This window comes from Erinaceus europaeus, chromosome 2 (genome assembly GCF_950295315.1).
Source record: "Erinaceus europaeus chromosome 2, mEriEur2.1, whole genome shotgun sequence".
Lineage (NCBI taxonomy): Eukaryota > Metazoa > Chordata > Mammalia > Eulipotyphla > Erinaceidae > Erinaceus > Erinaceus europaeus.
The window spans coordinates 183136919-183154427 of record NC_080163.1 but is presented as its reverse complement, the minus strand read 5'-3'; the positions used below and the strand labels follow the sequence as shown (position 1 = coordinate 183154427).

The 17509-nt window shown below is 41.5% G+C and overlaps 1 protein-coding gene and 1 non-coding gene across 2 annotated transcripts in view; both read right to left on the bottom strand.

Moving 5' to 3' along the window:
• Positions 1 to 16524, bottom strand: part of UBA2 (ubiquitin like modifier activating enzyme 2) — a 36851-nt gene extending 20327 nt beyond the window's left edge. The window contains exons 1-10 of the mRNA XM_007539484.2: positions 16326 to 16524; positions 13804 to 13887; positions 11929 to 11999; positions 9839 to 9903; positions 8248 to 8348; positions 5173 to 5294; positions 4131 to 4198; positions 3340 to 3461; positions 1435 to 1534; positions 421 to 587 (exon numbers count right to left, since the gene is read on the bottom strand). Coding sequence (XP_007539546.1) covers positions 421 to 587; positions 1435 to 1534; positions 3340 to 3461; positions 4131 to 4198; positions 5173 to 5294; positions 8248 to 8348; positions 9839 to 9903; positions 11929 to 11999; positions 13804 to 13887; positions 16326 to 16463 — 1038 coding nt within the window. The 5' untranslated portion in view covers positions 16464 to 16524. The remainder of the gene's footprint in view (positions 1 to 420; positions 588 to 1434; positions 1535 to 3339; positions 3462 to 4130; positions 4199 to 5172; positions 5295 to 8247; positions 8349 to 9838; positions 9904 to 11928; positions 12000 to 13803; positions 13888 to 16325) is intronic.
• On the bottom strand, positions 6122 to 6246 carry LOC132537359 (small nucleolar RNA SNORA57). Its single transcript, XR_009548802.1, has one exon. It is a non-coding gene; the product is annotated as a small nucleolar RNA SNORA57 (small nucleolar RNA).
• Positions 16525 to 17509: the final 985 nt, after the last annotated feature.

The following is a 17509-nucleotide window of genomic DNA, read 5'->3' as shown; positions in this document are numbered from 1 at the left end:
ATAAAAGTAAATCCACCCATTAAAGCTTCCAAATATACCAGCAATGGCAAATTATTAATATATATTGCTTTATTCTTAATAAGAGCTCACTGGGTTTCATACAAACATGAATAATGATCTCATTTTGTAATGAGGTCTTCCAGACCTCTGAAACAGTTGTAACCATTTCGATAAAAAGGCAATTCGGTTACTTTCATGAATTGTCTATAAAACAATATGCATTTCTAGTAACAAGTCTATGATTGATTACACTAGTTTATGTAAGTCAGTGAACTCTATGCCAATAAGTAGCATTTCACTACTCAACAGTCAAATTATAACCATATGGCTTTACATTGCTTGAATCCACACATAGAAAACTGATAAAAGTATAAATAAGAGATGAAAACACAAAATTAAAATTTTGTCCTCAAAACAAACCTTGTCCCATATGAGCTCAGCTCCATCTCCCTTTTCTGCTAAATTAACTCTCAAAGTCTCAATGCTCTTTGAAAACAGACGTGCATAGCTCTTTACATCTAGGACCTGTTGGTCTTTCAGACCCAAATGGGGTTCATTTTGTTGATCTAATGCATTGGTTTCCTCTCCTAAAGGAAAAACAAAATCCGAGTTTACCATTAAACATTATTAAACAATTGCACTAATTTGGGTATTCAAAAAAAAAAAAAAGAGAGAGAGAGATAACTTCCGTACTGCTTTGCCATTCATGAAACTCCTCCCCCAGGCCCAAGCAGGGGGTGAACAAGGACCTGAATCTGGGTCTACCAGATACACCAGCACTCTGTTCCCCCCTGACAATTTTTTCTTTTTTGTTTTATCTTGTTTCCACTATTCAGCTTTAGTTTTTAGTGGTGTGGGGAATTGAACCTGGGACTTTTACAGCCTCAGGTATGAGAGTCTCATTACATGACAATTTTTTTTTTTTTTAAAGATTTGTCTAATACTTTATTCACTGTGCCACCTCCCAGACCACAACCCATGTTGATACTAGTTCATGAAAAATATGACAATTAAATGCTGATTAATAAGGATTAGGTAAATAATTGCCTGAAAAAAGTAAGCTAGAGCATGATTTCATTTATGTAAAGTGTATACAAGATGTGCAGAGTTGCCTGCTAAAAATGTAGCTACTTTTTTTTTTTTTTTTAAACCAGAGCATTGCTCAGCTCTGGCTTATGGTGGTGCGGGGGATTGAACCTGGGACTTTTGAGCCTCAGGGACAAGAGTCTCTTTGCATAACTATTATGCTATATACCCTCCACAAAATGTGGCTACTTCTCTAGATCATAAGATTGCCATGCTTCATACATTTCTGAACTGACGAATTTCTTATCAGGAATATACTCCATTACTAAGAACAAACAAGGCTATGTAAAGACATAGCTGAGGGAACTCCCGATATAGTTCTCCCCAAGAATAAAGTGTATTCTTTACCTTGACTTTGTACTTCAGCCCAGTCCAATGGAACTGGAGGTTTTCTTTTCCGCCATAGTTTGTCCATTGTCAAAAGGTATCTTATATCATCTTTAAAAAGCTTTAAAGAAAAGTAAGTTTCGTTAGTTCTACAGTTCCTATGCGGATAAAGTAGAACAAATTTTACTGTTGAAACTTATCAATTTAGTGGTGGGGGAGGGAGAAGCTAATAGAACAGACTTGCATGTCTGAACTAATGCCCCGGCCTCTCCTCATTAAAATAAGTATTTATTTATTTATTTATTTTCCCCTTTTGTTGCCCTTGTTTTTTTATTGCTGTTGTAATTATTGTTGTTATTGATGTTGTCATCATTGTTAGATAGGACAGAGAGAAGTGAAGAGAGGAGGGGAAGACAGAGAGGGGAAAGACACCTGCATGCCTGCTTCACCTCCCGCAAAGCGACCCCCCTATAGGTGGGGAGCTGGGGGCTGGAACCTGGCTCCTTATACGAGGTCCTTGCAATTTGTGCCATGTGCACTTAACCCGCTCCACTACTGTCCAACTCCCCTAAGTACTTATTTTTAAATTAATGAAGACAGAATCAGAGCATCACTCTAGTATATGTGCTGCCAGAGATTAAACCCGGACCTCATGCTCAAGAGTACAATGTTTTTATTCACTGTAACACATCCAGGACCACAACCTTGGACAAGTGAAACAACAAAGCAAACAAACAAAACACCCACATGATATTTACTAGGAGATCAGTAATTCTCCAGAGGGGGAAGTAAGTTAAATCTTGTACACAGAATCCCATCATTCATTGTTAAATGGGAATCTGGGGAATGTTATGCATGTACAAACTATTGTATTTAATGTTGAATGTAAAACATTAATTCCCCAATAAAGAAAGAAATTAAAAAAAAAAAAGAATCCCATCATTTGAAAGAGTTAAAAAAGCAGAGCTGTTCTGACAAAACAATAAAGGAACTCTGAAGTAAGCTCACTAAGCTGCTCTCCCAAATCACCAAATTTCCTCTAAAGCCCCACAGATCAGTCTGTTACATAATAATAATATGGGACTATCACAACAGCGCGCGTGCGCACACACACCCGCATTTTAAAAGCAAAAACATTATCACTGGTAAAGAGATTATTGCATGGATTAAATTATATGGCCTGGTGGAATTCCAGATAGTTTAACAATCATTGCTTTTTCTTCACACAGTAAGAAACACCAGAAGTCCCTTAGAGTTGTGTACTGACCTCTCTTCATACTCTCCACTTTCCATTAGGCTGTCAGAAAAGTCATGACACACTTTTTTATGCAAAAATGCTTCCAAACTTTTTTTTTGAAAAGTCAACATACAGACCTACAAACCCCAAACACATCTCTAGTCTGGGCACTAGCATGTCAGAATAGAGCAGTGCTTTGGTTTCTCTCTTAGCCATCTAGTGAGTCAATCATTCTTTTGCTGGTGCAGCATCATGTCTCAATACTGACGGCTGCTGAATGATCAGGTTGGAGGTCACTGAAGATTGGAGTGGCTGTGGCAATTTTTTCAAATAAGACAACAATGAAGCTTTCCCATTCAATGATTCTTCCTTTCATGAAAAACCAACTGTATCAAATTATTAAGTCAACAGTGGGTATAAATAGAAGCTGAATTCAAGGAGTCGTGTCACAAGTGGTGAAGCGGGTCTGTAGGTGTCTTTCTCTCCCCCTCTGTCTTACCCTCCTCTCTCCATTTCTCTGTCCTATCTAACAACGACATCAATGACAATAATAATAACAACAATAACTCCAACAATAAAACAAGGGAAACAAAAGGGAATAAATATTTTTTTCAAAAAAAGCTGAATTCAATTTTATATACTAAAACAAACAGAACAATGTGTAGGTATTACAAAGTAGTAAACCTAACCTTGGTGAAAAGTTTAACTGGGTCATATCCAGTTGATTTTGCCCATTCCTTGGTAGAGATGCGTTTAATATCCCCATCTTCATTAGATGCTCTGGCTCTGGCTTCAGCTTCCATTGGTTCCCCTACAAAATACACACATTACAACCATGACAAATGTAAGCTCTCATCCACCTTTGAGGGAAAAATATCACATGGAAGCCATGGCATGAGATGCCTTCTGAGATCATGGACAAAAGAAAATACTGGGCTAGTAGACATCTTTTATCTTAGTTTCTGAAAGTCACATATAGTATAGTTCAAGACACAGATCTGTAATCGAACCTGGGACACTTCCCAGTTCTACTAGATCTATAAAACTTCTCACATTTTAAACTATGTTTGAAGATTAAATATGTATCATCTATCACACAGCACTTATTCCTCATAAGTGTGCATGTTTTCTTGCTCTCTCTCCACAAAGGTGGTGGCACAATGCCTATTCACTGCTTCTGGTGGTTCTTTCCTCCCCTCCCTTCTGTTTTTAGGACAGTCAGAAATTAATAGGGGGGGGGGGAGAGAGAGAGAGAGAGAGAGAGAGAGAGAGAGAGAGACACCTGCAGCCCTACTTCACTGCTCCTGAAGCCTTTCCCGCTGCAGGCAGGAACCAGGGGCTTGAACTCAGGTCCTTGCAAATGGTAATAATGTGTGTGCTCAACCAGGTGCACCCTCTTCTTACTTAGTCTCTCAATATAGGATTAACAGAACGAAGTTAGAGCTTATTAGTATGAATATATATCCAATGGTTTACTCACAGGAAGCCTCGGGGTCAGCTCTGTCAGGAGATACTTCTTGATCTGCATCTTCTTCCCCAAACAACTGACTACAATTCAAGATTAGCAAAGAATTATGTACAATAATATTCTGAACAAATGTGTGCTTTCTGTATTTTCCACATTTGAATTCCTCATTTTCCTAATTTAGAATACCCCAAATCATTAATAGAGATAAAGAATAACCAATAAAATTATATTCCACAAACCTGAAAGTATAAAAGCAATCTTACATCCTAATTACAAGTAGGACATATTTTAGGAGACCCATCGTCATTCCTATCAACTAGGCTCTGAAAATTCCTGTTAAAACTCATGATCAAAAAACAGGTGAACAGTTCTTATATTCTTTTTTTTTTATTAGATAGGACAGAGAGAAATTGAAAGGGAAACAGAAGATAGAGGGACAGATAAAGATAGACACCTGCAGACCTGCTTCCCCACTTGTGAATCATCCCCCTGCAGGTAGGGAGTGGGGGGGGGGGGCTTGAACCCTGGTCCTTATGCATGGTAATGTGTGTACTTAACCGGGTATACCACTAACTGGCCCCCCTCCTTCTCTCTCTCTTTAACGGGTTTTTTTTTTTAATCTTTATTTATTTATTGGATAGAGATAGCCAGAAATTAAGAGGGAAGGGGTGATAGAGAGGAAGAGAGACACCTGCAACACTGATTCATCACTTACAAAGCTTTCTTCCTGGGAGTCAGTTCTTATATTCTAACTTTAGAATATCTGTGAATATACCTGCAACTAGCTCATCAAAAACAAACAATAATAATAATAAAACTAGCTCATCAAAAACAAACAATAATAATAATAAACCAACATCATAAACTCTATGGTTCAGGCACTATTTTAGGCACAGAAAACTCAAGTGAATAAGTTTCATAAATAATTCATGATATGTAACATGTTACTGAATATTTAATATAATAGCACTGATCATATTGACTCAAGATATTCACATTAAAAAATTCTCATCAGTAGTACTAAAGACATTACCAGACACACATATACTCTTACTTGAACAAGTATTTTGCCCAAACGATGCAATGAATAGGTTCTGAAGGTGTGTTACGAATGGTACAGCCAGGAAAAGTTCTCTGGGTTGGTTTGGGATGGCACTCATAGCATTCTGTCACACCCTATCAAGTCAGGATATAAGAAAAATATTTATTCCCATGATAGTGATTTTTCAGCATGGCATGGTAATACATTTTACTCATTCACTTATATTTTATACTGTATATACTTTCCTGGTCATTTTCAAAACATCAGTGACCTCAAAATCCCTATTTTACACGTAAGTATCACATAAAAGTTAACTGAATGAACTTAGTTAATTAAAGCTAAGCCTGGACTCCTCTAACACCTGGTCTAGTAATATTACTCATACTAAGCAAATCAAATAAGCATTACTGTATCTGAATACTAAACACAAAAAGCTTATATTAAACAGAAAAACCTCTGGAAAAACAAGTTCCTAACCAATTATCTTTCTAAGTTGTGAAACTCAGCTAACTGAAAACAGAATTATAGAAATATAGTATACAAAAAAAATCAATGTCTTTCTAATAATAGACAAGGAATCAAAACATGAAAGACCTCCACTAATTTAAGCAGACTCTACTAACACCTTCCAGTTTCAAAACCTGAAAAAAAAATTTAAATGTACATTTAATTCCTTAAAAGATATGAACAACAGTAACAATAATAAGGGCAACAAAAGGGAAAAAATAGCCCCCAGGAGCAGTGGATTAGCAGTGCAGGCACTGAGCCACAGCGATGACCCTGGAGGGGAAAAAAAAAAAAAAAAAAGGTGGGGGGGGACAGCACAATGGCCAAGTAAACAGACTAATGCCTGGGGCTCCAAGGTCTCTTGTTCATTTTCCCACACCACCATATGTCAGAGCTGATCAGTACTCAGGTAAGAAAAAAAACGACAATTTTGTTTTTTTCTCTCTTTTTTTTGCTGTGTCTTGGCGCTTGAGGATAGAACCAGCGGATTGGAAGCGGCCGGCACTGAAGACATGATGCCGAGGGGCCAGGAGCCCTAGCCCTCTGCCTCCATCAAATGACAGTTTTGGATGGGGGAGATAGCATAATGATTATGCAAAGAGACTCTCATGCCTGAGGCTTCAAAGTCCGAAGTTCAATCCCCTACACCATCATAAACCAGAGCTGAGCTGTGCTCTGGTAACAAAAGAACAACAATGAAAATTTATTCATTAAGAAGGAGAGAAAGAGAGAAAGAGAGAAAGAGAGAAAGAGAAAGAGAGAGAGAGAGAGGAAGAACCTGACATCACTGCAGTACATACACAGCTGCCAGGGATTGAACTCGGGACCTCATACTTGAGAGTTCAATACTAAATTTACTGTGCCACCTCCTAGACCACCAACTTTGAGATTTTATAAAAGCTGGGTTGTGAATATAGAAATATTGGCTTTGTATTTATTTTTTTAATTTATTTATTTTCCCTTTTGTTGCCCTTGTCTTTTTATTGTTGTTATAGTTACTATTGTTGTTACTGATGTCATCGTTGTTAGATAGGACAGAGAGAAATGGACAGAAGAGGGGAAAACAGAGAAGGGGAGAGAAAGATAAGACACCTGCTGACCTGCTTCACCACCTGTGAAGCGATGACCCTGCAGGTGGGGAGCAAGGGGAAAACTGGGATCCTTACACTGGTCCTTGCGCTTTGTGCCACGTGTGCTTAACCCGCTGTGCTACCGGCCAACTCCCTTTGCATTTCTTTAGTCTTAATGAAGTGCTTGAAATATTTCACAAACATACCATTTTTAATGTACTCTTCAGATTATAAATTTCACATTTTAAATTGAAGTATATCTGACAAGTAACAACATATGAGTCAGCACAACATTTGTAAATATAACCCAGACTTCTTCAGGGAAGAAGTTTCAAGTTCACCATAAATCAACCGCAGGATGTGTAGTGGGAAAGCAGCAAAGAAACTTATTAAGGGGGGCTGGGCAGTTGAGCGCCTGGCTGAGTACACATAATTACCATGTGCAAGGACTCAGGTTCAAAGCCCACATGCATACAACAACAACAATAACAATAAAACAAGGGCAAAACAAAAGGGAAAAAGATTTTTTTAAATATTAAAAAAAAGTCCACCTGCAGGGGGTAAGCTTCACAAGCAGTATAACAAATGGTACTATAGGTGTCTTTCTCTCTCTCTCTCTCTCTCTCTCCTCTTTCAATTTCTCTCTGCACTATCAAGCAAAGCGCAAGGACCTGCATAAGGATCCTGGTTCGAGTCCCTGGCTCCCCACCTGTATGAGAGTAGCTTCACAGGTGGTGAAGTAGGTCTGCAGGTGTCTATCTTTCTCTCCCCCTCTCTATCTCCCCCCCTCCGTTTCTCTCTGTCCTATCCAACAACGACATCAATAACAACATCAATAATAACTACAACAAGAATGAAAATCAACAAGGGCAACAAACGGGAAACAAAAAGTGGGAGTCGGGCAGTAGCGTAGCAATTTAAGCACATGTGGCTGAAAGAGCAAGGACCGGCTTAAGGATCCCGGTTTGAGCCCGAGTCCCCATTTACAGGTAAGTCGCTTCACAGGCGGTAAAGCAGACGTCTACCTTTCTCTCCCCGTTTCCCCCTCCTCTCTCCATTTCTCTCTGTCCTATCCAACAACGACGACATCTATAACAACAACTACAACAACAATAAAAAACAAGGACAACAAAAGGGGAAATAAATATAAAGAATTTTTTTTTTTAAGTTTTTAATCTTTGTTTAAAGTTTTCATTTATGTTGGATAGAGACAGAGAAAAACTGGGAGGGGGAGCCTGGATGGTGGTACACTGGGTTAAACCCACATAATACAAATCTCAAAGACCCACACAAGGATTCTGGTTCGAGCCCCCCCACCCCCGGCTCCCCACCTGTAGGGAGTCGCTTCACAAGCTGTGAAGGTGTCTATCTTATCCTCCCCCCCTTGTCTTCCACTCCTCTCTCAATTTCTCTGTCCCATCCAACAACAATAATGGAAAGAGTAGTGCATTTGTGGTGCAGGCAGAGAGCTCCAGCAGTAGTCCTGAAGGCAAAAAATAAATAAATTTACCTTTTTGATAGTAGTTACTTGCCCAAGATAACCAGCAGTTCCACTCTCAATAAGAGGGACATCAGCTGCCAGACACATCCTATTCACATGGTTTCGGGCAGCTGAAAAAAAGATAGCAGTTAGAAGGAATTCATAATTTAAACAGAAACCAGGAAACACTGAATTAGGATGACATTTGCACTGTTTACTTCTATTTTATTGGTAATTTCCTTATAGTTATGGCCACAGTACAACTATTAGCAAAAATTCAAACATGAAATTTTTATCACAAATATATTCCAGGAAAACCACCCTTGTATTTAACTATAAATCCAAAGCCATCTTCCTCTTCTATTGCTGTACCTGTCAACCTTGGATAAAACATTGCTTCAATTTGTTCCCAGTTATTTTTTTCCTTCCTTATTTTAGAGAGAGAAAGAGAAATCAGGGTAGGGGCTCAGCTCTGGCTTAAGGTGCTACTGGGTATTGAACCTGGGATTTCAGAGCCTCAAGATTCAAAGGATTTTGCATGAACATTAAGCTGTCACCTGCGTGTGTACAGACACATGAGCACATACCACCTCCCACCCCCTTTTCCTTCTACCAGAAAGCTTCACCTCTGGCTCATGGTGGTACTAGATAGAGATTGAGCCAGGGACCTCAGAGCCCCAGACATTAAAGTCTATTTCACGGCATTATCATGCTCTCTCCCCTACACACCCATTCCTTTACTTACTTTCACTGTAACATCAGTAACAAACAAAAGTGAATGAGTGAAGACTGTTAAATATCATTTGGAAATATTACGGTTGTTTAAAGATGGGGGAAAATATGAACCCAGTTAAAAGAATAGTTTTAACCCTTTTTCATGGTTTTCCTTTTCATACGTCTGGACCTGATCAGTTATAATCTCCCATACTCCAGATTAATATAATAACGACTTATATTTGAGTATGTAAACAGCTTGCACTGTGAAGTTTAAATGATCTAAAAACTGCACCACGTATTAGCATCCAGTGCAATCTTTGTAATATTAACTTATAAGAAAGCAGAAGAGAGGGGCCAGGTGGTGGTACACCTGGTTAAGCACACACATCACAGTGTGCAAGGATGCAGGTTCCAGCCCCTGATCCTCACCTGCAGGAGGAAAGCTTCACAAGTAGTGAAGCAGTCTTTTTTTTAAGCTATTTCTTTTATTTATTTATTTTCTCTTTTGTTGCCCTTGTTTTTTATTGTTGTTATAGTTAGTATTGTTGTTATTGATGTCATAATGGAGAAAGGAGGGGAAGACAGAGAGGGGGAGAGAAAGATAAGACACCTGTAGATCTGCTTCACTGCCTGTGAAGCGACTCCACTGCAGGTGGGTGGGGAGCCGGGGCTTAAAGAGGGATCTGTAAGCTGGTCCTTGCACTTTGCGCTTAACCCACCGCGCTACCACCTGACTCCCAAAGCAGTCTTGCTGTCTCTATCTCCCCATCTCTCTCAATTTCTCTGTCTCTATCCAATAATAAATAGAGAAAGCAGAAAAGAAAATCAAAACATCACTTTACTTATGTTTAAATATTCTTGTTAATGGAGAAAGGAAGTACTTATAAATTTTATATAGTCTCACCTCTATTATCCAAAGCATTCATAACCAATATAAACTGTCGAAAAAATTCCACATTATAGTCAGGGCTACAGAACAAAACAAAAAAAACAAAACTGGTCACCAAAACTTGTCTTACATATGATTTCCACAGTACAATACAAGGCCATAATAAAAAAGCATGTTAAAGTCATAAGAATACACAATTAACTGATTTTCAGGTCCTCTACCATATAGAAAGATTTTACTTTTGGGAGTCGGGCGTAGCTCAGCGGGTTAAACGCAGGTGACGCAAAGCACAAAGATCGGCATAAGGATCCCGGTTCGAGCCCCCGGCTCCCCACCTGCAGGGGAGTTGCTTCACAGGTGGTGAAGCAGGTCTGCAGGTGTCTATCTTTCTCTCCCCCTCTGTCTTCCCCTCCTCTCTCCATTTCTCTCTGTCCTATCCAACAACAATGACAGCAATAACAACAATAACGATAAACAACAAGGGCAACAAAAGGGAAAATAAATAAATGTAAAAAGATTAAAAAAAAAGAAAGATTTTACTTTTAAAAGATATTTATTTATTCCTTTTTGTTGCCCTTGTTTTGTTGTTGTAGTTATTGTTGTTGTTATTGATATCGTCATTGTTAGATAGGACAGAGAACTGGAGAGAGGAGGGAAAGACAGAGGGGGAGAGAAAGGTAGACACCTGCAGACCTGCTTCACCGCTTGTGAAACGATTGCCCTGCAGGTGGGGAGCCAGGGGCTCCAACCGGGATCCTTACTCAGGTCCTTGCGCTATGCACCATGTGTGCTTAACCCGCTGCGCTACTGCCTGACTCCCAGAAAGATTTTACTTTTTTTCCAAACCCCACAAGCAGATCTTAAGCAAAATATTGCCCCCTAATTCCTGACTGACTACACAACTTCTCTGGACAGCTATGTCAGGCACATGAGCGGGATCTCTAAATGACAGAAAGATGGCATGGCATTACTAATCCCACTAGGCTTCTGTGGGCAGCAAGTGCCTGGGAACATATAAAGAACACATTCCCAGGACCTGCCCAGCCGCTGGCTTCACCTCACATGGTCAGGATCAGGCAGAGTTCAGTCCCCCAGGGTCCCTGCTTTTAGAAGCACTGGGAAAGTAACACAAAGTCAGAGGGTTGTGGGGCTACAGGCAAGCTTGAGAGCAAACATTCAAAATATTTTAAAAAGTAGCTGGAAGTACAAATTCCCTAAGAAAGTTAAGTTATATTCTAATTCCAAACCTTAAATGAGAACTCATTACTTTTAATATCATTTACTACTTTAGTATCTCTTACTAACTAGACAATAAGTATAGAACATATCCTGGGCTCACAGTCTCTTTGCCAATATTCTGAGAATTTTATCTTTACCTAGAGCAGATTTATGTACTGTCTAAAACTACTGCCCTACCACACACCCCAGTGCTAAACTACAAGTCATAAACCTAACAAGCTAATTTGAGAGATTTTAAAATTTAAACTGAAATCAATCAGAATGCAAATACTTAATGAGTCTGAGTCATCAAATAATGTTTTCATAGAGCAGTGTTTTATTTAAAATAGTATGTATTTATGAAAAGTACTGAAATTGCTCACCATGTATTCACAGCATTCAAATTACACACAACGTATGTATATCAACTTGGAAAGAATGCCACTTAGTGGGCACAAATCATAGTTTATTATCCTAAAGAAAATCAATTTTTAAAAATAATAATTTATTTACTCCCTTTTTGTTGCCCTTGTTTTATTGTTGTAGTTATTATTTTTGTCTGTCTTCATTGTTGGATAGGACAGAGAGAAATGAAGGGAGTAGAGGAAGACAGAGGGGGAGAGAAAGATAGACACCTGCAGACCTGCTTCACCGCTTGTGAAGCATCTCCCCTGGAGGTGGGGAACCAGGGGCTCAAACTGGGATCTTTACACTGGTCCTTGCACTTTTCGCCACGTGTGCTTAACCCACTGCACTACTGCCCGACTCCCAGAAAATCCTTTCTTTAAAAGCAGAACAACTTAGACATATATATTCAGCTAACAGAAATAACTGTATATTTGAAAAATTCAGCACAAACAAAATCTTGTAACATAATTAGAGCATACTTCATGATGCTGTCATGGTAGGCTGTAATGTTAGCTTTCGGGTAAAACTGCAGTACGCTTTCTTTGGCAACCTGGAAAAAAAAAAAAAAGCAATGCCACATTACAATATTTCTGCCTGAATTTAAAATCATTACATTTACAACAGATAATACCGTTGTTTCACCAACTTAGGTTTTATATTAAAAACTAAAGCTAAGAGGGCCATTGGCCGGTGGTGGTGCACCTGGTTTAGTGCTCACATTACAGTGCAGAAGGATCCATGTTCAAGCCCTCAGTCCCCACCTGCAGGGGGAAAGCTTCATGAGTGAAGCAGGGCTGCAGGTATCTCTCTGACTCTCTCCCTCTCTCTATCCCCCCTCCCTTCTCAATTTCTCTGTCTCTATCCAATAATAAAAAATTTTAAAAAACCCTAAGAAATACAAAATGTGACAGAATTATGATTAAGCTATGCACATAAATTTATGGAATAACTTGTACAATGAATGATAAGCTTCAGTAAAAATATGCAGTGTGGGCAGGGGTAGATACCATAATGGTTATACAAAGAGACTGTCATGCCTGAGGCTCTGAGGTCCCAGGTTCAATCCCCTGTACCACCATAAGCCAGAGCTGAGTAGTGTTCTGGTAATGAGATAAAATAATTAAAATAGTAAGTAAATAAATAAAATGAAATGTGCAGCTTGAGGAATGCTGCAGTGGGTAAAGCATTGGCTTCTGAAGCATGAGATCTCAAGTTTGATCCCTGGCATTGCATTAGCCAAAGTGATGCTATGGCCCTCCCCTTGCACTAATGCCTCCAGCCCTCACCTTCGGGAAGGGGGTAGCCTCACAAGTAGTGAAGCCCTGCTGCTGGTCTCTTTCTCCCTATCTCCCTCTCCCCTCTCAATTTCACTGTCCAGTCAAATAATAATAAAGAAAAAAATTGGTCACAGGGAGCAGTGGCTCTGATGTGCAGGCACCAAGTCCCAGCAGTAACCCTAGTGGCACTAGATGAATAAAATGCAGTAGAAGTGCTACCATTCATTTAATAAACATTTCCTGAATGGGGGTAGAGAGCACAATTGTTATGCAAAGCGACTCTGTCAGCCTGAGGCTCCAAGTTCTCAGGTGTAATACCTCACACCACCATAAACCAGAGGCGAGCAGTTCTCTGGATAAAAATTAATAAATAAATAAAAAGTAACTCAGATTTCCGGCAGTATGTGTGGAGCCCTTGGTGAGCAGTGGATAAAACAGTGGGCTCTCAAGCGTTACATATGCCACAGTGATTGATGCTTTAGCTTTCTTCTCAATACATCTTTTTTTAAAAGTGCTATCAAATTGCCATCTAGATAAACATTAACTAAAAACTATGGTAAGTGAAAACAGTTACAGGAGGAAGATCTGATTTAGCCTAAGAAGCTTAAGAAAGCACCTCTTGTAAATGAAACCAAAATCTGAAATATATGACAAGACTAAGAGTTTTCCAAAAGGGTTGAAAGAAAAGCAAAGGGAAAAGAAACTATCCGGAATATAGATAGAACATTCATGATCAGGTGTGTAGGTGTGTGTGTTTCCCTGTGTGTAAGATGCCATAATATTCACGCAGAGGCTCTCATGGCTAAGGTTGCAAAGTCCCAGGTTCTACCACAAAGCAGATCCGAGCAGTACTCTGGTCAAAGGAAGAAAAGAAACTGAAGGTCAGTGTGTCTAGAACCTCATGGGCGGCTGTCCTCTAGTTTTTCATTCTTCACAACTCTTCAGCTAAAATGTGGTTCCACCTCTGTTCTCCCTCCTACTGAAAATGGAATTATTCTGATACCATAAACAGAAGACCCATCAAAGAGTATAAACATCAATGAATTAATAAGTAGAAATGGTATGAGAAATATTTACCTGGGCCTTTGATCTGCCAACATGCTTCTTTTGAAACAAAAACTGCCTGTTGAGGTTGCTGACATCAATAGTATCAAGATCAATCTACAAGTGCATAAACCCCAGGTAAGTAACAATTTTTCTGGTATATACAAGCAATATCACTTAGATCAACATCCATAGCCAGGATTTTTTTATATCTGTTTCATTAGTAGCAAAAATGCTTTTCAAGCCAATCCTACATTAAAAGATTGATACAATATTTAATTTAATGCATATAAAATTTAATTCCAGAGGTATTCTTCTTAAAAGTGTTAACTGGAGTTACTTCTAAGGGGTAAGCTTCAGGAATGGTGAAGCGGTGCTGCAAGTGTCTCTCCCTCTCTATTTCCCTTCCACAATTTGTCTCTATCCAAAATAAATTTTAAAATACTAAAAGTAATAAATAAAAAACCATCAATTTAATGGTATCTTGTTTTTCTTTTTTTTTAATATTTTATTTTTATTTATTTATTCCCTTTTGTTGCACTTGTAGTTTTATTGTTGTAGTTATTGTTGTTGTCGTCGTTGTTGGATAGGACAGAGAGAAATGGAGAGAGGAGGGGAAGACAGAGAGGAAGAGAGAAAGATAGACACCTGCAGACCTGCTTCACCGCCTGTGAAGCGACTCCCCTGCAGGTGGGGAGCTGGGGTTCAAACCGGGATCCTTATGCCAGTCCTTGTGCTTTGCGCCACCTGCGCTTAACCCGCTGTGCTACAGCCCGACTCCCTTGTTTTTCTTAAATAACACCTGGCAAACAGGCAGGATTAATTTTTACTACTTTAATTCAATTGTTTTCTTCACTCAGTTTCATTGACTTGAGGGCTATGAAAGGAAGTCTCTGCATAAAATGTCATGCTTCAACCTGGTAGCAAACAGTAATAATCAAGACATTTCATGTTTTGTCTTATCTAATTGCTGCTTAAAAGTAAATATAAATGTGGGGGGGGGGAGCTAGGAAAAGGCCCTGAGGTTCAAGCCCCCGGCCCCCACCTGTAAGGGGGAGGCTTCACAGGTGAAGCAGTGCTGCAGGTGTCTTTCTCTTGATTCCACCTCCTCAGTTTGTCTCGCTCCAAAAAATGGTTAAAATAAAAATATCAACAACAAAAAAAGTTTTTTCAAGTGAATATAAAGTCTGAACATATTGATAAAGGTCATTTTCTTTCTTTTTTTGGCCTCCAGGGTTATTGCTGGGGCTCAGTGCCTACACCATGAATCCACTGCTCCTGGAGGCTATTATTTCCCCTTTCATTGTCCTTGCTGTTGTATCCTTGTTGTGGTTATCATTGTTATTGTTGATGTCATTCGTTGTTGCATAGGACAGAGAGAAATGGAGAGAGGGGAAAACGGGGAGAGAAAGGTAGACAGACACCTGCAGACCTGCTTCACTGCCTGTGAAGCGACTCCCCTGAGGTGGGGAGCCGGGGGCTCGAACCGGGATCCTTAGCTGGTCCTTGCGCTTAGTGCCACCGCCCGACCCCCGATAAAGGTCATTTTCATTCCATTTCAATCACGTTATGTGAAGAATAAGCAACTGTTCTAATTGTGAGACTCTGAGCCCAAACGGGCTAGGATTTGCAAGAACTGTTAAACTGTTAAGATACCCCCAACACTACTTGATACTTTCTCAGTTGACCACAGAAATTAAAGCCAAGAAGATCAGCATTTCTGCAGTTCCCAAATTCACTGTCCAGTCGGTGTCCACCCAAATGATCTTTTCTACGAACAAGTTATCAGCGGCCTTCAGCCACAGCACACGCCCATCTCCGGGCAGAGCCTGCAGCCGCCACAGGGGAAAGCAGCCAGTTCTTCCCCTCCTGTCACTCATTCCAGCAGCTCAGCCCTCCACTGCGACTGCCTGCTTCACCACAACCTTCCCTAAGAGACACGGGCAAGTCTCAGGTCGAGGTTTACCGTCTCTAAGCATACAATAACCGGACCTAAAAGGACACTTCGGCCTTCCTACGCGGCACACTACTGCGGAGTTTTAATAACTCGTGGCCGACGTCTCTCCTGAACGCAGCAGCAAAGGGCCGCGTGAGGCATCTGAGGCGGCGGCGGCTACTCCCGGGCCCCGGCCTGACACTCCTCGCGTGCAGGAGGAAAAGGGGTCGAGCACAGCGCTGGGGGCGTGGAGGTGAAGATGCGCGTGAAGGCGGGTGGGGAGCTCGCCACCGCCCTCGGCTCCGGACTGCCGCGAGAGAGGAGGGAGGGACGCGAGCAGCACGCGGCGGGAGTGCGGAGACCCCGCGCCGCGCCGCCGGGACAGACGCCGGCCGGGGAGACGGAGGCGGGGGGGAGGGGGCACCGCGGGGCGCCCGGAAGACCCGAGCCCGCGGCCTGCGGAACCATCGAGCGGGTCCAACCAGGACACGGCCTCCGCCGCCGCTCGGCCTCGGTGCTGACGGCCGGCGACCTCGCAACTGCGCGACCGGCCTCGGGCCCCGCGCCCCCAGCCCGGCACCACCCCGCCATTCAGCCCGCGCGCGCGCCTGGCCCTCACCAGGTCGATGTGGGAGAAGCCGGTGAGCACGAGGTTCTTGAGGAGCTCGCAGCCGATGCCGCCCGCGCCCACCACCAGCACCCGCCCCCCGGCCACGGCCTCGGCCAGCTCCTGGGGCAGCCCCCGCGAAAGAGCCATGGCGGGACAACCACGAGCGCGGCGGAGGCGGGAGAACTCGGCTGCTGCCGGAAGCGGGTGGGGGAAGGGAGGACCGACTTCCGGTACTGCGCACTGCGCACTGCGCGCGTGCCCCGACCCGGTTGAGCCGTGGGCTCCCAATGCTGGCGCTGGGGATTTCTCAGTGATCCTCAGACCAGCTGCCTGCCAATTATAATTTCGGTTCCTCCAGAAAGGGAATCTCAGGGCGCCTCACCTCAGTGCGTACATTACCTTGCTCAAGGACCTGGATTCGAACCCCAGATCCCCATCTGCAGGAGGAAGCTTCAGAAGCGGTGAATCAGTGTTGCAGGTGTTTTTTAAAAAATATTTTTATTTATTTGATACAGAGAGGAATTGAGAGGGGAAGGGATATACAGAGGAAGAAATATGCAGACCTGCAGCCCTGCTTCACCACTCGTGAAGCTTTTTTTTTTTTTTTTTTCCCCCAGAGCACTTAGCTCTGGTTTGTGGTGGTGCAGGGGATTGAACCTGGGACTTTGGAGCCTCAGGCATGAAAGTCTCTTTGCATAGCTATTATGATATCTTCCCCTCCCTCTCAGTTTCTCTGTCCCTATACAATAAATAAAATACAAGAAGGGCCAGGCGGTGGCACACCTGATTAAGTGTTCACATTACAGTGCACAAGGACGCAGGTTCAAGCCCCTAGTTCCCACCTGCAGAGAGAAAGCTTCATGAGTGGGGAAGCAGAGTGGCAGATGTCTCTCTGTCTCTCACTGTCTCTATCTCCTTCCCTCTCAATTTCTGTCTCTATCCAATAATAAAAATGTTTAAATAAAAAATACTAGGGAAGAAGAAAGACCAGGAATTACCTAATCAGCAGTAGTTAGGTACTCTTTCTAAGACCCCTGCCAATCTTTTCTTGACTGTCGCTTGCTTATCTGTTCCTGCTTCCGTCTGTAACCTTTCGTGTTTTCTCTCTTTTTAAATTATCTTTACTTATTGAATAGAGATAGCCAGAAATTGAGAGGGAAAGAGGAGAGATACCAGCAGCCGTATTTCACAAC